Genomic DNA, 25,664 nt, shown 5'->3' on the forward strand with positions numbered 1-25,664 from the left:
TCCCCCCCAAAACTTCAAAGGCAGTATGAATAATACTAATCTTGTTTTTCGTTTCCTTGTGCTACCTTTAGGGGAGGAGGCACTGACCATGTACCTGGCCAAAAACAAACTGGACAGGAAGCTTGCCAACGCTACTCAGAACGTGGAAGCCCTTCATCAGCTGGCCTCATCCTACTTCATTGACCGTGACGGCACGATGAGGAAGCTGCATGAGATCCAAATTTCCACCAATGCCATCAAGGTTGGTGCTTATTGAAGATGTGCGATCACATACAGATGCAATTAATGACAAATACTATTTTCACAAAACTGGATTTAAAAAAAAATAGGAATCTAGTACATATTAGACTATAGTGAATTATATTACAATGAATGGCTTTTTAGTGATCTTGCTATCTGTCCTTAATTTGATAAAGAACTAAAGAGAAACAACATGAGCAGTTATTGGCCTCTAATACAACCCTTTTTTTAGTATTTTCTGATCAGGTTATTGCCAACCATAACAACATGTTTAGAAATACAGAGTGAATATCCTGTCTAGAAAACAAAACATGGTTTACCATCCTCCGCATAAATCATGTGATTTAACAGTCACACAAACACCTTAGTCTCACTTCCTCCAGAGACAGATGGCGGACTGTGTAATACAAATGAATGTAACTGAAAAACTAAGATAACAAGAAGTGCATCTAAATGAGATAACATCAGCATAAGCTGTGAGGTAGCATTATACAGATAAGCTAGTTTTAATACACAAGCTTACATAATTAACATAATGCACAAAAGTACTTATAAAGAGGAGTAGGTGTTTTAAAAAGAAACCAAGGCTACCACAGTGTGAGGTAGTGCGGGATGGGAGCCGATGTAATGCAACACTTTATTTTACATACATGTTACTGAAATATGAAGAGTCTGTGATTCTAATCACATACTTCCTGTTTGCATAATCATTACATTTCAGGGTTCGATAAGCAGGGTTTTAAACTGAAAAAATATAAATGTTACCAAGCGGCTTAAAATTGGTTTTCCATAAACATAAACAAACAGTGACAGGGTATGAAGAATTTGGTTTTTGAACAATAACCTTTATTTTGAAGCTGAAGACAGTCACCTCGTTCTGACAGCCTGTCGTTCAGATTGCATGAGTTTACTGCCTGCAACTGCTTGCCGGTTTTGGTCATTCACAAGCTCATTCATCCAGGAACAGCGAGGAGACAGGCCTAGGCAAAGCAACTGTAGAGTAAAAATTACATCAAATAGAACCACATCAGATCAGAGTAAAAAAAAAAAAATTCTAGCTAAAATGTTCATTCTAGTCTCAGGTTCAAAGGGAGGTGGCATCAGCATGGTTAATAATCAACATGAGAGCGGCATTTTCCTGAAATTGTCCTTGACAAATATTTATCATGAATATATCTTTATAGCAATAAATAATACTGCTCAGGACATAACCCCCTGTCTGCTATGTCCTTGCTGATGTCCAACTAGTTTGCAAGGCAATACATATCCAGAAACTAAAAAAATAAAGTTGGAGAAAAACCTGAAGCATTGCTTGAGGAATGTGTGAGAGATGTAAACTTGATAACAAGTCAGCAGTTCAGCAGCGGAGACTGTTTGCTCCCAGTATCTCTGTGGGGACCCAGATAACCAGGAGGAACCAAGCGTTGATTACCAAAATACATCACTGTATTTCTGGAATTATTCCACCCAAGTAAGTTCACTTATAAGTAAATCACATCACAGATACACAGAAAGGCTATGTCTACAAGTGTATTTCGAGAAAGAAACAAACTAATTATCCAAATGTCATTCTCGCCAATTACTCTCGGTTAAAGGTCCCCTATTATGCAATATGCACTTTTTGATGTCTTTTATACATAAATATGTGTGTAAGGAGACTCACAAAGTGTCAGAAAATACAACCCTCTCTCTTTTCTTCCTTAACAAAATCTCTAAAAACGGGGGGAACAAACGAGCTGATCCAGATTTGCTGCGGACTTGACATCACATCGGAAATGTGGGCTGGCTTTTCTTTCAACTCCTGGCAACGTCCCACCCATGTGAAACGTCCCAACCTATCGTCCGCAATACAGTCTCGAGCTGAATCCCCTCGAGTAGGCAGCTCTGTGTCTGTGTATTCAGTCTTTTTTCACCGACTATAAATCAAGTTTTAGAGTTGTTGTTTATATAATTCATATAATGTCACTGTATGACACTGCAAAGGGGCGTGGTCAGCTTCAGGTCAGCTCAAATTTAAAGTGACAGTCACAGAATCAGCACTTCAGGAATAGGGCTAAAACAGAGGGGTATGAGGCATGGCTTCAATGGGTGATCTGTTTGTTTTTGAGCAATGCACTTCACAGACATATGTTAGATAGACATTGCCCTACAACATATTGTTCAAATATATATCATAATACGAGACCTTATACATTTGCCATCCGACTGCAATGTGTTGGTGTGCACTTCTGCTACAATAAAAAACTACTGTGCTGGGGATGAAATAATTGAAAACATAACACTTAATGAACATATATACATATATTTTTTTATTAGGTGGGAGAGAATAAATTAACACACAAAGTTGAAGCCTCAGTAGCAGAGAAGCAATTTGTTGATATGGAAACAGGGTCAGAAAAACCTCAGCCAACAAAGCCTGCCGGTTGTGTTGTAGGTGTTACCTGCCACAGTCACATTCTACCTAGACTGAGTGAGTTAGTTTGTGTTAATTTCAAGCTCTGGTGAGCATAATTATTTAGACTTCTCTGGGGTTTTTTCTGGGTCTGAAATAACACATTGCTTAGAAGATAGCAGTTTTGAAAATAGGCTGCACTTCAGAGAACTTGGAATGTCACATGATTGTGTATACCTTTATCCTTACCACATGTTACTTTGATATTCAACTCAGAATCACTGAGGGACGTTTTGCAATTTGGGATCATTTGAAGAGACATGTGTATGAAGGAATTTTCTTTTATTTATCTGGGGATTCCTGATGTGGGTTCCAATAAAGCACGATTTCTACTGCTGATGTACTAGATGAATCCCATATTTAGAGCATTTTTACAATAAAAGTACATCAACAAGGGTAAAGATGCAATGAATCACACTATTAGCATCACATCCATTTTAATCTGACTATGGCAACGATGCCAGTAAAGTCTCATCTGAGGCTTAGATTAATGGGTTGTATTATTCAACCATGAAGGCATGAATTGCTGTTTGAAGTTTTTATATTCCATTTGATTGAATTCAGATGTCTTGGGATGCTGAAAATTATATATCTAAGTTTTACTAATTTGACAAAAAATCCCTTATCAAAATGCCTGAACCAAAATCTAATCCATTGGGGCGAGCTTTTTAAAATCATGCACATTCAGCACTAGGCTGTTGCAAACATAAGCAGCCAATATGTTTGATTACTATATTGCTTTCTACAGAAACTGCTAGTTTTTCTCATAGCAGATCAGCAGTAGTGTTGGCAACCTGGAGGCATAATTGGACACAGACGGAATATAGAGAGCCATGAAAACTAATAAAACTTATCTCCCCCCTCTACATCACCAAACCTCCTCAGGACTGCCCATTCTGCCAATCCTCTTTCCATGTCTTCATCCTGAGCAACAGCTGCACGCCTTATGCCCGTCTCGCCTGTGGCTCTGGCTAAAGTAACATTGAGTGAATGCATTTTTAATTTCATTGAACAAAAACATGTGGGAAGAGAGACAGAACCATCGCTTTAATATCGTAACCTCTTTTTTCATAACCTTATCTGTTTATTATCATACATCACATTGCTTACATGGAATACAGATGTATGTGCTTTTTCTAGGCATATTCTTGGAATAAGGTTGACGTTTTACATAACTCTGAAACAACCTCAGCTGCTGCCTTGCACCTGCACCTGTGCACCTGCACAACATCCCCCAACCTTACACTCCCATTCACTCACCAATGCTCCACTTCCTTGTCTTAATTCAAGGACCACCTTCCTAGCTTTTTGTGGTTGTGAGTGACAAGTGGATTAAGGGGCTCTGGCAGATGAGACTCCAGGTAGCAGGAAGTCAACCATGACAAAATTAAGCAGACCTGACAGTCACTGCTGAGTCAGTATCTGAGGAAAGCAAGGCAGGAGGTGTTGAGAGGAGAAAGTATCCATACAGCGCACACACAGACACAGACACACAGACACAGACACACACACAGACACACACACACACACACACACACACACACACACACACACACACACACACACACACACACACACACACACACACCCACACACACCCACACACCCTCATTCAACCTCGCTCACACACATGCACAAAGTTAGTCCTAAGTGGAGTAGATTGCATGTCCGCTTATCTAGCCCGATGGACCTGAAGCATATGTCAAGAGGTGCCGCTTTGTCTGAGTTTGGTGTAAGGGCTAGGGGTGAATCGGTGATAAAGTGATTTTTTCAAGTAAGTTTATGATTTAGACTACATCTATCGAGTTCTGCAACGTCCTGGGGTTAGTAATGACTTGTTTTAAACTCAAGATGAGTCCTAACAGGATGAAATAGCAGTGTAATAGGTTTGCTCTATTAAGTACTACAAAAAGGGCTCTGTACACATAGGGTATACATTAGGGATGGTGCTAATAACTGTGCACTTAGCTTAGGTGTCTCCATTGTTTAGTATAGTATAGCAGCAGCTCAGTACTCTTAATATACTGTATAATCACATTCATTTGTTTTGCCTTATGTAAAATGTAGTTGTTTCTTCAGTTTATATAACACTACATGATGCATATTTTTAGATACCTTTGACCACTATTTTTTTACAAACACATCAAAGGCTCAATATGAAATGTTCCTGTTCCCGATGTGCAAACTTAGATATGACCAACATTTCATGCAATTTTCTTGACTACGGGAAGAATCGTGAAGTGGAAAATAGAGTTAACGATGAAATGGAAAGAATACATTGTTGAGGAATTATCAGAAGATTGAGTTGGCCTAGCCTTCAGTAATGGGCAATCACATTTAGTTTTCTCATCTCATTTAAAAGCAACAGACAGTTTTCTAATAGCCTGGGCACCTTCTCTCGAAAGAAAACTGTCGCCTGTCTTCAATGCTATAATTTGCATTTAATAAAACTTGAGAGCTGTATGGCATGGCTATCAGTTAGTATTTTGATGTGCGTAAAGGAAGATTCTGCAAAGGTCGATACTACAGTAGATGATTTTCAGGAACCTTTAGCCTGACATAATTGTTCAGCACATTATAAATACATTACATATTTCAAATGACAGGTCCTTAGTACATATGCACCTACTGTGTAATCATGATGTCTTCAGATAGCCCCATCGTGAGAATTTTAATAACGTAAAAAATGTGAACGATTAAAGTAAAAAGCATTTAAATCAATAAAGACCATGAATTTGGTTACATTTTTGTAAATATTCTTTAAAAATCTCCATGACTGTCAATCAAAAATGTACAAGCCTGGACTTTACAGGCATCGCCTATAAATAAAGGCAGCCTAAATTGCAGTTCTCCAGTCACGTCAACAGCAGACAGACTGTGATCAGAATGTGCAGAGGAAGCAAAGTCCAGCAGAAGGAACGGATCTATAAACACAGAGAACAAAGCTTTGCTCCTCCAATATTGATTCAGTATGGCTGTGAGACCTGCTTTGGAGTGCAAACTTACAATCAGGATAAAAAACATGTGTCAATAGAGCAGAAATGTTTCAGACACTTCCTGTCTGCAGGTAAGCAGGTTTGAAGAGAGGTCTTTTTTGTCCCAATGGAACATTTTGTGAGGCAAGTGCAATTTTGGCCTCATGATTAGTTCATTAACCAGCTTTCTAAGACTTTATACGTGTTGAGCCATGTGTTCAGCTGTGTGTTTTGCAGACATCATTTTAACACACACACATGTACTTCATTGACATTTCATTAAATCATCATGATGGAAAAAAAAGAATATTCAATTCAACTATATTTAAAGAGCATTGTGCAATATTTTTGAAGCCATGCCAAGTCAGCTTCTCTTTTACTTGATTTCCTAAGGGTCAATGAGAAAAGAGTCTTCTTTTATTCAGTATTTCTGTGTGTCCATACATTAATAAGCACATGTATGCAATATGGAATAATGCAAACTTACTTAAGCAATGAATAAAACAGCTGATTGGTCCCCCACAATGCCGAGTGCTTTGCGGGTGAGTCGGGTGCTGTAGATGTCCTGTAGTGTAGGGAGTGAGACCCCGATGATCCTCTGGGCAGAATTCACGATGCGCTGCAGGCTCATGCGGTTGGAGGCGGTGCAGCTGATGAGGATGCTCTCAGTGGAGCCGAATGAGAGCATGACGGGGATGGTGGTGGTCCTGCTCGCCTGAGCTTCCTGATGAAGTAGAGGCATTGCTGGGCCTTCTTTGCCAGTGCAGTGGTGTTGTTGTTGCAGGTGAGGTCGTCTGTGATGGTCACACCCAGGAATTTTGTGCAGCTCACCTGCTCCACAGCAGCACCATTGATGTTCCGAGCGAGGGGGGATAGGGAGTGGGTTCTCTTGAAGTCAACAACATTGAGGAAGAGATTGTTATTTTGGCACCAACGGGCCAGCTGGTTCACTTCCTTCCTGTAGTTAGTCTCATCGTTGTGGCTGATGAGACTCACCACGGTAGTGTCGTCAGCGAACTTCACGATGTGGTTGGAGCTGTAGCTGGGTTTGCAGTCATGGGTCAGCAGGGTGAAGAGAAGGGGGCTGAGCACACAGCCTTGGGGGGCCCCGTGCTCAGTGTTAGTGTGTTCGATGTGTTGTTGTTGACCCGGACAGCTTGTGGTCTCTCTGTGAGGAAGTCCAGGAACCAGTTGCAGAAAGAGGGGCTGAGGCCCAGGTCTGTAAGTTTATGCACAAGCTGCTGGGGGATGATGGTGTTGAATGCTGAGCTGAAGTCTATGAATAGCATTCTGACGTAGGAGTTCTTAGTGTCCAGGTGTGTGAGGGCTGGGTGTAGAGCGTAGGTGATTGCATCCTCTGTGGACCGTTTAGCTCAGTAGGCAAACTGAAACAGGTCCAGGGAGGAGGAGGGGATTTGATCTGCTTCATGACCAGTCTTTCGAAGCACTTCATGATGGTTGAAGTCAGTGCGATGGGGTGGTAGTCGTTGAAAAGCAGGCTGGAGATGACTTCTTCGCCACAGGAATGATGGTGGTTTCCTTGAAGCACGTGGGAACAACAGCCTGGCTCAGGGAGGTGTTAAAGATGTCTGTGAGGACATCCATGAGCTTCTCTGCGCAGTCCCTCAGCACTCTACCAGGAATGTTGTCAGGTCCCGCAGTCTTGCGGGTATTAATCCTCAGCAGTGTGCTCCTCACACTGGCTGGGGACAGACACGGAGCCTGGTCATTGGTGAGGGGGGGTGGTTTTCTGCGCAGGTGTGTTGTTCTGTGCTTCGAAGCGCGCAAAGCCTGTAACTGATGTTAGCACTTCACCCTGATTGATTGGTTAACAAGCTAAGGTGTATGATGCAATAAATAATAGCAAAGAGTTAAGCTAATGTTTATGCTTTGTCTATGATACAAGGCTGACATTACTGTGATTGGTTAAGAAATATACAAAAAATATACATATTTCTTCTTGGATCTTTGGATTGGTATTTAATCTGATAAATAGACTGATAGGAGGATACCATCATGAAACCAAAAAATATAGAATATAATTCTATATTTAAATCAAAATATAGTATCTGCAGTATATCAAAAACAACATTTATGCTTTGTAAAAATGTTGTAAGTATTATTTGATTAACTGAGTCATTATCAGACTACTAATGAAGCAGCAGAACAGTATGTGAACATCAGGGCAGCCAGCAGGACATATAACAATCAGCCTTTGATGACATCAGACATCTGCGCAGGCAGTAACGCCAAGCCTTCTCATTATAAAACTCAGTTGTCTCTTCATCAGCGAGAAATACAAACAATTGTTTGAGTGTTATTAGACTCCTACAGGTTGCCATGCTGTGCAAGCTGAAATGGTTTGGAAAACTGAAAATGCATTTATTCATGTGCTTTTAAGGTTACATGTCAAATTGGTCCCTAAGGAACACAGATTGTATTGCTAATGAAATGCATAACTATTAAATATCAGTAATAAAGGAAGTGTCAGATAATAGACAGATTTGAACAGTGTGGACTAGCTTTCTCCTATGTGTGCGTGTCCTTTGTGCTGGATACATCTATCCAATTGCTTGCCACTAAATGTGTGGGCTGATAGACTACGTGCATAGCGGCTGTCTGAATTTATCAAACCTCACATCCCTGATATCCTCTTCTGTCTCCCTGAGCCGTTGCACTGCTTAAGAGGTCTTAGCTACATGTGAATGTTAATCAAAACCAAGACATATCCCCACAGCGCTGTTGGCGCCTTTCAGCACAATCTTAGCCTTGTTATTTACTTTTTGCAGTTAAAAAAGAACCGTAACCACAGCTATGTCACAAAGGCCACAAACAAGGTAAAACAAAGTACAGAACCACAACTATCAAAAGGTGAATAACACAACTGTATAATTACACAATACTTGTGTCTCTTACCTTGCCTCTTTCCATTTTTTTATCTTATTTTTTAGGAAAGCATGCAAGCAAACATATATATAGACATACAAACGAGCAAACATTAGAACTGCTTAACTGAAGCCAGCCAGAGGATACAATGCAATGAGTTCATACAGTGGGGCAGAATCCTGTTGTACATCATTTATCCTTATGAATGCCTTCCACTCTTTTATTAAATTGAGAAAAATCACAGAAGCCATTCAACATAGGGGTATGATCCCTTTTTACTGATTCATAAATCATTACTCAGTGTCCTCTTGTGCCTTCATCTGTATTAATCATCATTGTCACTTCTTTCCAGCTACACTGAGCTGCACAGCTCTGATGCCTTTCCCACTGGTGTAGCAATTTTATCCCTCTGCCATAATTTAGTAATTTAGTGAAAAAGATGTATAATTTAATAACAGGGACAAGCTTCTCCATATCGTACATCAGTAGGGTTTTTAAACAAAAAAAAAAATGTTGTTAGTACAAAGAGAGGTCTCTTCCCGCTGTGACCAATAAGAAACCTTGCTGATATAAATAAATGGTATGTGGTTGTTTGTCTTTGTGTCACTGAACCTGATTATTGCAAGCTAGGACTCCAGTGGGGAGGGAGGGTCATTTAGGAATGAAAATAAGATACCCAGTGGAGTGTTTTAATGGAAAGAAAATGTCATTTTTACGAGTGACTGCCTTCTTGTGGAAAAGTGTGATAATACAGGAAGAAGTACGATTAGGAATCGACTCTGTGTATACGTGCTCGCATGCTATCCTGCCTTCTGTATGCATGTGGGATGTGCACTGTATATTCCGTCATGCATGAAGTGCGTGAGTATGCATTCCTCCTGGGGAGTGTGCTTACTGCATCCATCGCAAGGTCACCTATGCATAGAGTTACTCTGATTTACACCAGCGCTCAATATGCATATTTCCTGATGATGCTGCAGTGCTGTGGGTGATGGTGGTGTGGTAGCTAAATCCATACTATTCCATTTCTCATTTCACAGTCCAGTCATGTGTGTCTCATGATAAATAAGAAAAAAATGTGCATGTAAACAATATGACCCAGATTTTTGTCGACTGCAGTAGCCAAGTTTGAAGCAGTTTACATCTAATTTGCATTTGCCACAAGCAAGCATGACAAATTTTCCATGCAGCGTTGCTTGAGTTGCACACTTGAGATTGCCACAGTTATAATTAGAAAGGCCCGAAAGTTTATCATTTTCTCAGTGTTATTTAAAACAAATCACATTACAATTGGCTTCCACAGACACATCTTGTAGTTTCCAATGGATACTACTTTAGACATTCAACAAAGGAATGCTATATAATGCTGTTTCTTCCAAATGTGTTGCATTGTCTCACTAATGTGATGTGACATTCAGTAACACTAGCCACATGTTATACGATACGAACAAGGCAGAAAAAAATATGTCCTCAGAGATCTCCCACCATCAGGCTTTGAGAATTACTGACGAGCCATCACTTCATTTCCATGTATCCGGAAATAGCAAGTCATTAAGAGAAAGGCAGGTGATGGGCATAATAGGAAGGCTCAGCAGAGGCAGTGTGTAATGAAGACAGTTCAAGCTTACAGAATTCTTCCCTGTCCGACTCACTCATCTTGTTGCCTTCATCCCTCGTTTTTCCGTATCTCACATAGCTTCAAACCACATTTTATTCTTCTTGGTCTTTCAAGTTGAAAGGCAACTTGGGGACACAGTATAATAAAGAGGGTTTGTTTCTGAGAAATATACTCCTCATATTGAAGAAAACTGGAGTGAAGACAGAATGCTCCCGTGACAAGTTGCAGGAATTATAGAAATAATGAGAGCTCCATATGCTGTGATCATTTTAATGAACTTGATGAAAAGAGGTCTTATTTTGCAAGCGAGAGCGTCAAGATATCCAAGGATGATATCCAAAACATACAATGTTTCCTTCTCAATTCTCAGACTGCTGCATTGCCAATTGAAGCTAACACTTATATGGAGAGCATGTTGATGTTATTTCATGCTTTATAGAAATAGGTTAGTTAATTGAAAATAAGTATTTCTTTATTTCCTATTGAGTTGAACGTTTTTTCACATAACATTCAACGATTAATTATTTGGACATTATTGATTAGGAAAGCGATTACTTCCTTTTTCCCCCCTAATTCTCAATCACAAGAATCTTACAATTGAAGAGGCCTGTAATTATCCCTAATAATTCACAACACTTCAAGTTAAAGTAGGTCTATTTTACAATTACTCTGGGTAGGAATATTTGCATGGCTTCGTTTGGTTCAGTAATAGCATGTGTTTTCTCTGTCATGAGCAGACGTTTTCCTCCAGCAATTACAAATTAATGTTCCAAACTCTCTACATTTAAGGAACTAAAAATTGTCACTCCTAATGAGACTTTTTAATTGGTGGTAAACTAAAGACAGGTGCACCATAAAGGTCAACTGTGCAAGTGTATTAGAGTGTGTGCTAAAAACACATGGACAGTAATGGCACAAGTTTTTAAATAAATTAAGAACACAGTACTATTTATATTCTAATTTACAGTCAAGAAGATTGCTTGCTTAGGAAAATGTTATTGGATGCCTGAGGTCAAAAAAATTGCTGACCTAATAAGCAACTGAGGATGCATGTAAGCAACAAAGACAAGCTAATACAGACCCTGGTCCCTCATCAAAACCATCTGTTAGTCGATCGAATGACCCTAACAGTCAAGAACACTCACTTAGGAGTTTGAAACAGAGACTAAATTAGAAATGAGAGAGAATTAATGAGGCCCTAGAATGTTTCACAACAAGAAAGGAGTATATTACACATTTTTTAGAAGGAAAAACCCTGTTTATAGACACTCAATTTAGTAAAAAAAACAGGATCAGGATTATTTTTAAAATATGAAGACAGTAGCAATGTAATTGTGTTTTAACACACCCACATAAAGGCATGTCCAGAACTACACCTACACATTCCTGTTTCATAGTATGTATGTCACCAGGATGAATTTTGCATTTTGAAAAACAAAGTTTGCCCAGATAGGAGAAAGTTAGTTTTCCAACATTTGGGGCTTGGGGAATAGTATGTGTGCTTTTAGTTGCGAACAGAAAATGCAAAAACAGAAGAACCTTAGGATCTCATGTGCATCATCCCTTATTTATTTGCTTAAATGATTTTCTTGATGACAGATGACAATTAGAGAGGATGTTCCAGAACCGTGATTTCGGGCTGTGGGCTGTGATACAGTCTGGGCCCAGTGGGAATCCACTGTTGTGTTCTGCTTAATAATCCAAATCCTCTAAATCCCCCTCGGCCCACTTCAGTCCTTTGATTGCTCCTTGTATTTTTATTGCGTTATACTTAATTTTCATAATCTGGGGCACAGCACTCTTATGGTGTGTGCTGGAGAAAATGAAAGACAGAGCCATACAAATGCTGCATACTGGCCTCCGAAAGTCATTCAGATTACAAGGGTCAGTCTCTAATCCATAAAGCTGGGTATGTCCGCTCGCAACTTGGAATAATAATTTTTGGAGAAAATTACTGAATTGGAAACTGGCTGTGGCAAGCTGCTCATGTTTATGCACATCCATTGGAGGATGTGATTTGTGTGCAATGTAAATGTGCCTGAGCTGGTGCATATGCTTGCTTTGCCACCTGGGAAGATGTCGATTGGAGACAGAGGACAGACTCTTACTCATCATATATCATGCAACACAACCTTTGGAAGGAAGTAATTCATTCGGTGATAAGCAAAACAAAAAAGGAAGGAAAACAGCACCGTCAGCAGCCATCAAGATGGTAGAGTGTGATAGACAAGTGTAGCTGTGTAATCAATCTGCACATGAACTCTTTGCAAGGCCATGAAGTGCATTTCAAAGTTCATTGCTTACCTGGAAGGAAATAAAGAAGGGAGAGGCTTGGAACCAGTTAGATAAAAAATGTTGAATGGAAAATAAAGTGAGATGAAAACAAATGTGTCATTTACAGTTTTTGTGTCAAACACAATCACGTAGTTGTAGAGAAAAATACGTTATTGTTTCAATAAAATAGACAAACATAGCTTTATTGTGATTCGGATGAAATTGGACTATCAAAGGAAAGGTTGATAGTGAAAATAACATTAATTCCCGAAATTTCTAAACCCAGGTGGAATTCATTTGCAATAACCGAAGAGGAATTGGAGCTGTTAGTCTTGTTGATGTACAATTTGTTTAGTTTTTTTAAACCACACCTTAAAATAATCTAACATAGTAAAGTTTACCACACACCCAAGCTTTTCTGAAGATCCTAACAAGAGAAACACAACACAAATCCAAACACATTTCTTATTCCATAGCCCACTACCCAGAGGCTGAAATCCTGCTGATATAATTGGGGAAAAAAGTAAACATATTACAGTATGATTTTCATCTCATAAAGGGAGCACAGCAAGTCTGCAATGCAACTTATTGATAGAGCAATTCCAGTAACCATTATAACTTATTAGACCTAATATCCAATTCTGCGTTATTTGGAATGCATTATTCCTCAAGGATGTAAACAAAAGGTATCTTGTAAAAACAAAAAAAACAGACACTACAGTTTTAAAGTCTATTTGTTCAGTGTCAGGTGAGCCTATTGTACAGGGGAATACATAAACTGACTTTATAATAGTTTTTATAGTCATATCCATCACAATAGAGTGGTAAAATATTTCTAAAACTGATGTTTGTCTGTCACCCCATACTGAATGTCATCAAACTGTATGTGTTTTAACACATACACATTACTCTGCAAACTGCAATCATGTTGATGCACTGTAATGTGAATACCATGTGTTCTATGATGATGAAAATGTATTCAAAAGCATTATCATACTAAGATTGCATAGTTCTCCTACCATGTCTGTCACTGTCTGTCTCCCAATGATTTTGCATTTTCCCCCAACAGCCTGATGCCAAGGGTAAGATATACATCTGTCTAATTTCTTGCTTGTCAGCCCACCATCTGGTGCCGTATCAACATTAAAGACAGGAAAATAGGTTTTACACTGTCATTTACGGACATATACACACGCCAACACTCACACACACTCACACGTATAAGTGTAGAATGCACAAGTTAGTGAGGCCATACATCTTACGAACATTGGTAATTTTTGATGACTCATTAATGGTAATTGCCGTGGGGCGGGGCTTTGTTCAGCAGCTGAAAGCTTTGAATTACTAAAACTATATAGTTTTTAAGCTACTTCCTGCTCTTTCCCTCTCTCTGATATCCTGTCCCTCTCATCAAAATGCACAGTAGATGTAATCATTTGCAAGATTCACAACATGATTTTTAAAGATGCTTTGATTAAAATGTGTTTTCTGTTAGCCTCTCACAAACAATATTTTTACTGCAGCAGAAAACCTGTGTGCTCCAGGGATCTGTATTATAAATGCGGTCTACCAACAATTTATCAGTATCAAAAATAACATTTTTTACAATTAGATAGATTCATAAACAATCCAACAATAACATTAACTACTCTTATGTTAAAACAGGCTTGTCATCATGGATTTAAAATTCAGTCTTCACTTATCCTCAAGCTCAAGGCAGACCTTCAGCACCACGAGAGATCAGAACATTGTCGAGTAACTGTAACATCTTAGTTCTGATAAAAGACATAACAAAATCACCATTATATAGATTATATATCTTTATTAGTCACATACATGCACACAGCAGAGCACACACAGTGAAATTGGTCCTCTGCATTTAACCCATCTTAGTACTAGGAGCAGTGGGCAGCTATCGTGCAGCGCCCGGGGAGCAATGGGGAGGGGGGATTGGAGGTGTCCGGTGCCTTGCTCAAGGGCACCACAGCAGGGCCTAGGAGGTGAACTGGGACCTGTCCAAGTAGCAGTCCACTTTCAATATTTCAAGTCTGTTCGTGGACTTGAACCGGCGACCCTACGATTCCCAGTCCAAGCCCCTACTGACTGAGCCACTGCTGGACAATATCAGCGTAGGAAAAACATTAGCCCATTATCTTTTCAAATGTTGATAAACCATCCATCAACTTTTGTTGTTTGGTTATCCCTCACTCTTTTCATTAATCAAACTGTTATCAAACCTATTCCTGCTACCTACAAGCACCAAATGACTGATAGATAAAGCAAGCTCAATAACATAGTGAAGCAATAAGCAGTTTAAGAGCCAGATATTTGCCTCAGAAATTAGTGGAGACCAAAAACAACTCAGGTTTCATTAATATTAGACCGCTGCTAAATGGTTAGAAACATGACTCCAAATGCAATTGTTTAACTGCTTACAAATTCACTATATCAACTTCAAGGCGTTTCTGGTCAAAAACTCAGTTGCGGGTTGATATCCAAAGACATTCACTAGTAGCAACACACTCTGGTCACAAAATGCAGCTCATGAGCCTCTGTTGAAACAGAATTCTCCAACTGTGCTGAAAGAAACCCCTACTGTGCCAACTATTGCTGACTGGTATCAAATGCATAAGAAAATATAGTAACATAATATTTTTTCCTGAATTTAAAAACAAAACTGATAGCTGTCAAATACATATAATAATATCTTAATATTTCTGCCACGTACAACCTAAAGCGCTGCTCTACAAAGACCCGGAAGAATAAAAACGATTTTTATGGTGAGATTCATCTAGTCCCTCCCTTAAAACCTTCTGCTGAGTGCTATCTCTTTTGGCTTCTTGGAACCTTGTAAAAGTACCATTAGGAGCTATTGGAAGAACTTAATGAGCAAAGGCAGCTGAAAAGAGGAGAGGTTTCACTCATTCCTTTCTTTTTTCAAGAGCAAACTCTTCACAGAAGCTGTGTATTTTATAGCGGCCTCTTTCTTTTAAAAGCATCATTGTTTTCTTAAAGTTGTCCTAAGGGCAGAGAACAAGACCCACCGCTATAGTGTCGGCGCGGTTGTTTGGAATGGACTAAGGATATAGATTCACCAGAAATAACCATTAATGTTTCTGTCTGAAGAAAACTTTTTTCTCTAAATGAATCCACAGCCTTGCACGTGAGACATGTAACCAGCTGCTAAATAAAAGATGCACTGTGTAAACGTGTTGTTGGAATATGCAATATGCACTTTTCGACATAGAGTTAATTAGCCCCGAACTGATATCCTGTGAAATTAAAATGCTGAAGGATGATGGATTTTACCTGTGTGATAACCTGTGGCAAAGCTGTCAGCGCACCCTGTGTCTGCGAGCCACAGGGTGTTACATTTACCAGTGTGAAATTTGTACAATTAGCCCATGTGAAAGTGTAAAATCGTCCTAATACCTTATCCACTGACGGCAGGAATGAACAGATCTTCACATCTACGGCCTGACATTGTTAAATGGCTCATGGATGTTTTGTAACCAAACTTTCCATATGCTTTCTTTACTCTGATTCTCAATATCTTTGGCTATTTAGAATGTTCACTTTTAATTTGTGTAGTTAACTTTGGAAGCAAAAATGAATATAAGAAAATGGGACAAATTAGATTCCCTCATCTACAGTTTGCCCAAAGTACTTTGTAAGCATCACTTTATTTTAAACTTGATTTAGAATATTTTCTGTACAACCCAAGGTTCCTATACACATCAGACTTCTTGCAGAAGTCTCAGTTAGTCCTCTCCCATTCATTTTACCCCCTCTTTTACCTGTGTCCACCTCAACAAATGTCCGCACAAGCAGCCCATCATTGCCTGCATTTTGGTCCACTTCCAGTAATTGGGTCAAATTTGTTTCTGATTGCATTTGAATCATACAAGGGTTCACACTTAGGTTTACTCGCAAGCAATCTCAGAAAGAATAATTGCTATGTTCACAGCAGAGGTCAAGACACATGGAGTGTAATTAAAGCAGATTAAATGTGGGCTTGTGAAAGCGCCCTTAAAATGTTGAAATGATGGAGAGCCCTGCAAGAAAAAGTACTTATGTGGTATAAATTCTGCATACTCAGTCCATTGAGATGCAATGATGCAGGTGTTCACTTCTACATGCACATAATGTACTGGTACACATCCACCTTTTTGCACAATCCGCACGTCAATATGTTTGCTTTTTGAAATTTGTGCCTAATATTTGTCCTAATTCTGTTGCAGGTGACAGAGACACGGACGGGGCCCCTGGGATGCAGTAGCTATGACAATCTGGACTCAGTTAGCTCAATCCTTCTGCAGAGCCCAGAGAGCAAGCTTCATCTGCAAGGTAAACAATCCCAGCATATCAATATTTTCCAGATGCAGCCCATTGGTGTCGGACATCACAGGTTAGCAGGGTCAAACTTCATTTTAGCCTCCCTAAAGCAAAGGAGCCTCTTAAAGCAAAGGCGATCTATAGTCATACATGAAATGCTCTTATTTGGACAAGGCCTTCTCAATACTTTGACGTTAATGTATTTTTAAATTGGAACTGGGATAGATTTGCTTCCAAATCCCCTCTGGGGAGTGCGATACGATTCTCTCCTGTTAAAGGTATTTGCTAACGTGACCGTGTTCTTATTCCCACTTAAAGCTTTCTGCAAAGAGAGTCCTACATTCAACTGAACTGAACAACTATTCAGACATTAGCACATGAACCAGCACAAGTAGAAACAATGTATAAATTAAAGTAGACAAACATAAAACCGTGGAAAAGTATCGCTGTACTGACCAATATAAGTGTCAAACTCTGATTTATTTTTAGTCGACCGGAACTTTTCTCATTAATGTAGTCAACACATAAGTGACTTACTTTATAACTTCATATCACACATCAAATGTCAGTATATACAGATCGCAACCGTTACCCATTAGTGGTTATGTTCTTTTATGCGAAAAATACTTCTGTCTTAAACATTGACACAACTTCTAATTAGCATTCGAGAAGAAATTGCTTGCGGTGACAGCCACCCTGGGGAAAAGACTGATAAAAGACTGTGTAACTGTGGTCAAGTGTTTGAATAGAATGATTGTTTCTTTGATTTATTCGAATTTACGCAGGTTATTAAAACTAGTGTGAGAATTACAGGCTTATTTTCAATCCAATGCACACTGTCGTCGTCCCCCTCCCTTTCCCTCTCTTTCCTCTCTCTGAAGGGATCATTACTCGTCCTCTGAAAATCAGAGAACTAAGTGGTTTGTCAAAGAAATACTTTTAAGTCTTCCGTTGCCACTTACTCAAAGGACTCTCTAGGTTTTGGGAAAAGCTTTATTGTCATGCACCAAACGTATTAGCCTTTTGCTTTGAAGACTGTTTTGTCACCCAATTGACAGATGACAGGTCTGGGAAAAATTCCTTTCTTTTGGCTTCCTAATAACCTCAATAGACTGGAATAGCTTTCCGATTGGTTTCTGGCTTAGAGTTTTGTATTATGCTACATTTTATTGGTGTGTGTTTATACATTTTGTGTGTGGGTGAAGGGTGATGGGAGGTGTTGAGAGTTCTGCTGAAAATGTGGTCTTTATAGAGCAATTATGCTTTCATGCCTTTAATTATAAAGACAGCTGATGGTGTAACTTCTCCAGTAAATCACAGTGCTCTACAAAGTGATAGCACTTCACACAGCCCATAGGGAGGTGTCTAGTCAATGGAGAGCTTTTAAGGTTCATGCTGTTCCAATACACTTTTTAATGAGAATCTATAATTTAATTCACCCTTATAGTTTTCCTTTTGTCATGAACACTAGTGTAAGTGTGACAATTAGTTTTATTTTATCCCTTAGTGAACCATGTGTTCTTCTCATATTAAGCCAGTCATGTACATTTAAAGGAGCTTGTCCTCCTATGCGTTTATCGCCAGCATAGGTAAAACATTTGTATTAACTTGGGTCAAGACTCTGCTCTGAGTTGAGTCACATGTTGTTTGGATTAAGGCTGTTTTTCTTTATTGTTCCCAGGTATTTCAGTAAACTTCAAAAATGTGTTGTTTTCTGTTATTGGGAAGTGCAATACAAAATCATCTTACATTATTCGGGATCTCTAGGTTTTTCTCTTTTTTTTAACACAGCATGCAGTTGAAAACTCTCAGGCATAACCAATTGTAGGTTAATGTTTTGTGTTGTGCATCTATTGTTTTATATATTAATTCATAAAGGACTCAAGCATGTTATTATGTATAACAAAGTTGTATAGAATAAAATTGATTGTATGTTATTGCTGTGCTAATGTGAGAATGCATTTGATCTATACAGAATCAGGGTCCTGATAGAAATATTGGATGATTCCCCAAACTTGTAAGCTAGAGTTTGAGCCATTTGGAACAACTTGTGGACCTCATGGTATTCCAAAAGCAGCTTTGTCGCCTTTTATTCGTACAAAACAGCCAGAATCTCTGACAGATTTACAGTATTGTATGGTCCACACAGTCAATGCCCGAAAAATTAAAGCTTTGACAGCTTTTGTCCTCATCTTTGACAACATGCCATGAATGGACTTCACAAACTATCCCTGGGGGGAAGAGGCATTGGCTGAGCCCAGGATTGCTCTTATAGGCACACATCGCTTCCAGCACATCTAATGAATGCGCACCATGTGTCTCATTTTCAAATGCCCATTGACCTTTATCCAGACAATTAGCTAAAATGCTAACTTTTGGCATTTAAACTGTGGGGAGGAGTCACAGCTGGCCAGAAGATCACGGGTCACTTGAACTACTATCTAATAGCAAAATTTGCACATCATGCAACATTTTAGATGAAACAGAATACCAGCGGAGAGGAAAATTCACCCGAACGATTTAGCTTAAAAGAAAGATTCAAAAAACGTGGTCTGTATTCTATTTGGTCATTTCTGTCTGTATTCCTTGAGTATGATTTGTATCAGATATTCAAATAAACACAGTTACTTTGTGTACTTTGGACTCCATATTGATAATAATGTAGTAATATAGTTAGAATATGACACTGGCTAAGTGAAAATAACCAATTATAGGTTAGGTGTTCTTGTAAATTCATTCTAGGCCAAACGGGGTACAATGACACCATACTACTGAAAAAAATGTATTCAAGAATTCTATTTTTCGCTAGGTTTTATGACAATTACCTGTAACCCATGCTATATAAAGGCTTGTCTGCACTCTCTCTTTTAGTCTTTTTGTGACAGACTGAATCACTACCAGTGAGTGAATGAAGAAATTGCTAACCCATTTTGAAAACTACTTTCAGAAAGATTCACTTTAGACAGTTTGTTGCACATATATGTTCCTGTTTTTGTGTTTCTAAAATTGATTTTCAAAATGACTCACCAAGTTATTTTATCTTTCCGTTTCTCAGCCTGTTTCTGTTTATTTTAACTCTGCGATACACCACACTGACACATTTCGGACCCCCACGTGTATGCACAAACATGACTATCTTTGACCAGCTGTGACCAATGTTGAACAAAAGCACTTTATGTATAATGCCATTTTTGGGAAATGAATAAACTTGTAAAAACCTTAATAGAGACGAGCTATTTTAATTGCTTATGAAATTAATAAGGGGCTTATATTAGTATGCAGCGCCATGAGAGTTACACCAAGGATGCAGTAATAGAAAACCCACTCCATTTCATTCTTCTAATTAAACTTTTAATCATGCCTTTTTTTCTTCCCCAAACCTCAGCACTTTGTCTACCTAGAGGCACAAGTGTGACTGAAAAACTTTGTTAGAAAATATATACAAGAAAATGATTACAAACCTGTTGACAACAACCTTTCCTGCTTCCTGAGTGATTTACTTGGTGGGATTAATAATAGAATGTCTGAGACAGCATTCTGGTTTAAATTACCAAGTTAGTGAATTTAGTTGTGGTCAAAATGCTCGTGGAGACACTTTTGACTCTCTAGAAAAATAACAGAATTTATTTAAAGGGATCCCCCCCCCCCTTCTCCTTCTCACCCCTGCGGTCGCTCTATGTGAGCTGTTGGGGCTGTGAGCTTCAGATAACACAGTGAGGATATGACACTCCCTGGATATTCCCTCTGCTTCCACTTAGATTTAGATTAGAATGCTGTAGTAAAATCTCACATCAAGGGAGCTACCTATCAAAGCTAGAGTCAGTCCTTTCCTCTCCCACAGTTTTGCTTTGTGAAATGTTTGGGAAATTCACAACACCTTGTGCCTCCTACCTTATTGCCCTTTTTTCATCAGAATAAGATATGGCACTGGAAAAATTAGATTTCATGCATGATTAAGTGAAGCTTTGATCTATCAAAGATGAACATTTGCATCCCTTAAACTTAATATGGCTATGGAGGTTTCGTTTTTACATTTTTGCATCTTTGATGCCATGCTTACTTTATGCACAGCTTTATTGGCAGCTAAATACAGTACCAGAGGGCATTGGGATGCAGTATGTTATTAGCAGAGGCTGTTTGTGGGCATGCAAGAGGAATTCATTGATCCTGGACCGGTCTTCCTCTGACACCTAACATAAATTACAGTTTAACCTTGCGGACACTTGTGTCCCTGAATCTGATATAATCAGCCTATTGGTGTATAACAAATTATATGAGGTAACAAAAGCCATAAATAGGACAACACTTACATTCCTCATGGATTTTTTATTCATTTGATGGACATCGTTTCCTTCTTTTTTAATAAATTCTATCTCAAACATTCATGCGACTAAGCTTCTCTGCTTTGGGGTTTCAAATACACTTTTTCTACCACATTGATTGTTCATTGTTTGTTTGTCCTCCGGGCTACTTTGAAGAAAGCCAATGATATTGGTTTTGTCTGGATTTTCACTTTCCCTTAGTAAACAGTACGTGTCAGGTGGCAGGGACGATTTAGTCATTTTTATGTTCTCTTAATACCCTTATTCCTTCCATCTGTCAGTATTTATATTGATTTTGACATTTGAATAGGTGGTATCTTTAAATAGCAAAGGAGCAGGGGCTTTATATTGGGCAGAATATTGCACTATCTTCTTATTTGATATATAGCCAACACAAATAAAGAAAACATGTACTGGGGATTGAAATAGCAAATTGGATACATGTATTAACTCTGCCAAAGAAAGATAAAATGCCCTGGAACCTCCACAAGCCATTACCTTGCAAGGACCCAATCACCTCCGATATGGCTGTCATAAATTAGAACCAAAACAAAAGCCAGCTTATTTGCTTCTTTCAATCCCCGACACATGCTTTCTCTCTTTTTTCTTTCTCTAGTTTCCTCAACAGCCTATCTTGGAAGAGCCATGAGCCTATCTTGGAAGATTTATGAATATGTTAGAATAGCCTGAGCCAACAGTTTTCAAAGTGGTGAAGTGAAAATAAATTAGACTGGCCCTGTAGGCAAGTCGTGTGGAGAGTGATGAATTAGATACTCATTGTTCTGTCGCTCAATTCCTGTCCCTCATTCCACGTAAAAGAAAAGCTGCAAACACCATGGGGAAGACACACAAATCAATTAAGTTGTTTTTGATGACGGACTTGTTGAAAAATTGATTTGGAGACTAAAGTATATCAGTAAACATAATGTCTTGATTTGGCTACCAGGGAATCATTTACTGACGAAAAATATTTGGTGCAAACCTTAGAGAGCGGCACAACAAGGTATTTTTATCAATTTTGTTTTGCTCAGCTGAAGTCTCCCTCCCCTGCATATTTATCTCTACACAGAAACACTGTCTGGTTTTTAACTATTTATCTTTTTCTTTCTAAAACTTGGACCCAACCGAAAAACAACCCTCTATATATTCATTTGATGATACTAATCCCAGTTAAAGCCATTCTTCCAAGGGATTTTGATTAAAAGTCACATGTTAATTTGTCATGTCACAGTAGAGATCTGAGGTATTGACCCAGCTCATGGGCAGGCCCATGCATTGAACCAAGATAACCATTGTCTTTATGAAAGCATGCTTCCTTTTGCCCAGAAAACTAATAACCCAGGATCTTATCCATCAAGATGGATGGCTGCACACATTTTTTCACTTCTCTCTAACATTCTGAAAACCAAGTTCCTGATGAAATCTTTCCATGTAGACCTGAAGGTCAGCTTTCAATTGGAAGTGGTCAATCAAGAGTGAGTTTCCATTTGGGCTAGCATGCCATAAATCTCCTTTTCCACTCACCATTGCCAGCTGCAGGCTGCCATTTCAGCTAGTACCATGGTTTTCCACTCAGTCTTTCTTCTCCCTCTGACAGACTGTGTTTCGTCAATTGATTAGGGGCTTCTGTACTTTATTCTTATTTTGTATAAGGAAAGGCCCCATAAGTATCAAACTGCTGGTAAAAACACTTTTGCCCTTTTTGCCACGTCTTAGACATCAAATTGGTAGTCATAAAAAGTGAAAACGGCCATTCAACAGGCTGGTCACAAACTATAATACATATAATATAATACATAATGTAGTACTAAATCATAATCTGTTGCCGATATAATAATACATACTGTCTTATACTGATAATCTTAATAAGTTTAATATTGAGATAAAAAAAAAAAAAAACATCTTTTTGTTTTTAGCTCACTATTGTTGGTTTCTATACAACAGTTTGTTTATGAATCAGCAGATTAGTGTACAGCAAAGGAAATGTTCCTTCAAATACAAAGAGATTAGCATTGCTTTTTTTTATTTAGGGAAAGTTTGATGTAATTTCTGTGATAAATCTGGGCTTCTGATATGGGATGTGCATGCAGCACATCTTGACACTTTGAGGGCAGTTGTATAGTTGATAGCTGGAATTGAAACATCAGATCTTGTCAAACATTTCTCCTCCCCCCTCTCCAGGGTTCCTGTAAAACATGTGATTTCTGCAAGAGCGTGTGTGTTTCGTGTGTCTGTATGTATATGTTTTTGTGTGTTTGCATGCAATTGAAAGTGGGACACTATGACGATAAGTCACCAGCCGAGGCCCTACTGATACTGTGCGGGGACACATGGCAGCACATGAGGAAACAGCTTGACTGTAGTGCACAGGCAACCAAGAGCAACCAACAACAACCACATCACGAACTTAGAAACACAGTATTCAGTGTTTATGATTCAAAATCTAAATTACTACAATCACTAGCACCATTTTGGGGGAATTACTCCTATTAAAGAAAAAAAAAGGACTCAAATTTGCATTCCCCCTACTCCACACAGGAATACAACTAGAAAGGTTATCTCTAACTTACTTTTGCTCTGACTCATCTGCATGTCTGAGTCCAGAGTGCTGCACACCTGGCAGTAACTCAGCATCACGGAGAGCTCATCTACCTCTCCAGACTGCGCGCTCTTGTCAATCCAGCAATTGCTACAACATGCAATTTCAGCATATCCCTCTTTCAGGAGGCGGGAGCAGAAAGCTTGAATGCCAAGACCATTTTTATATGTAATTTATGCTTTTAGAGTGATTACTGCACCTGCTTTCCTTCTTGCAGTTTGTGCTAACAATATGAATAAGTGAGTTTCTTCAAAGCTAACACTATTTGGAGGTATCGTTAGGAACACATTGTCTCTTTTTGTTCCATGCAGAAAGAGCTGAGTGTATCATATATGCACATGCCGGCTCTTGTATGTTAATATGTTCTAGGAAATTGGATTTGCCATTTCACAGTTGTTTTGCTTTTTCAAAATATATGCATGCCTAAATCGTAGGTGCTGTAAACCAAAGCACTCAGGGATGAAAACAAACGTGGATTTGTGCTGCACTTGATTTGAGATGAAAATGTAGAGTTAATAGTCAAACTTTTTTTTTTTCCCACAAAGTTAACTAAGATTGTATGAAATACATTCTGAGTTGACAGTCCTGTTTGAAAACAGGCTGCTGCCTTAGAGACTGCTTGGAACATTAATGATAATCTACAATAATCTACTCAACACAGCAACACCTTATCCATTTGGATGCTAAGTAAACCTCATTAAGAACTTTAAAAAATGCAAACATAATCTGAGATCTGAGAATAGCTCCAGTGGAACATGTTATCCTCTGTCAGGCCCAACACACTGTATAAGACCCAATCGCTTTATGTGACGGAATGAGTGGGGGAAAAAAAGCTACTTTAAATGCACCTTTACCTCATACATCTGGGAGTGGAGCTTGCGTGTGAAATGGGCCAACACCGCAAATCTTAAAGCTGTATGCCCCTTCTGTTTTAAGTATCTAGGGATCAGCAGGGTGGCCCAGATTGAAGAGAAACAGGCAATCTTCCAGTTCAGAGGTCTTTGGATTTGTATCATGGCTGCAACGATAACCTCCAATGGTAATTTAATGCCCCCATTCAAGTAATGCACTTTATTGCACCAGTGGATTAAGTAATGATTATTTTGCGAAATTGCAGCCACACAATGGTCAATTAATCTTTAATGAAACTGTAACTTATGAGGCGGAGCGTGGCATTGCAATAAGCAGGCAACTGCTTGCCAAAACTGTTACAAGCCTCAGTTGTGGCCTACACTCCCTATCTATCACCATGTAAAAATAGAGCACTCTAGAAAGAGACATAATGAAAAGGCAAAGTCACAGTTGCAGTCTCCATTTTTAGCATTCATGGAAGGTTTGAGGGGCTATATCCTCCAACTTACGTGAAGGAAATATATCAGCCTTTGATGTATGCAGAGAGATTATCCATTTGCCATTTTCAGGTGCTATTTATTTAGAGCAAGCCAGGCATAGAGGTTGCAGGGAATTATGTGCACTGACAGAGCATGAAGTTGGAGGTTATCAAATGGCTGCACGGGAATTCCAATACCCAGCTATTTATTTAATCAGCAGCTCTTTAATGATGGAAAGTGTAACTCCCTGCTCCAATTTGTTGTTTTTTTCTTAACAAACACCTGCATAAGAGCCATATAAACTCCAGCGTTATAGCCCAATCATTTTCAAAGTGTTCACATGGTACAGCACTAACTGGGAGCCAGGATAGTCACAAAGATAAATGTTTTTTTACTCTGATTAGTTTCTCGTTTCCTTTTTGGCCCGAGGGCTCCAATTCTCTTACTCATTCCACACTGCACTAACAAATGTTGATGGATTTGTTTTTATTGCATGACATCATTTTCTCAACGGAGTGGGAGAACAAGACATTGAATTTTCAATACTTGAGTGCGTGTTCGATGGGAGAGTGTTGAGAAGAGCAAAAGAAGTGAAGAAACAGGAACGATGAGAGTGATTGACGGAGTGAATG

The 25,664-nt window shown here is 38.9% G+C and overlaps 1 protein-coding gene across 1 annotated transcript in view; it reads left to right on the plus strand.

The window, feature by feature from the left end:
* Positions 1-25,664, plus strand: part of brinp1 (bone morphogenetic protein/retinoic acid inducible neural-specific 1) — a 96,115-nt gene that overhangs the window by 55,101 nt on the left and 15,350 nt on the right. The window contains exons 4-5 of the mRNA XM_063890334.1: positions 72-241; positions 16,687-16,792. Of these exons, the coding sequence (XP_063746404.1) occupies positions 72-241; positions 16,687-16,792 (276 nt within the window). The remainder of the gene's footprint in view (positions 1-71; positions 242-16,686; positions 16,793-25,664) is intronic.

Source organism: Eleginops maclovinus, chromosome 8, assembly GCF_036324505.1.
Source record: "Eleginops maclovinus isolate JMC-PN-2008 ecotype Puerto Natales chromosome 8, JC_Emac_rtc_rv5, whole genome shotgun sequence".
Classification (NCBI taxonomy): domain Eukaryota; kingdom Metazoa; phylum Chordata; class Actinopteri; order Perciformes; family Eleginopidae; genus Eleginops; species Eleginops maclovinus.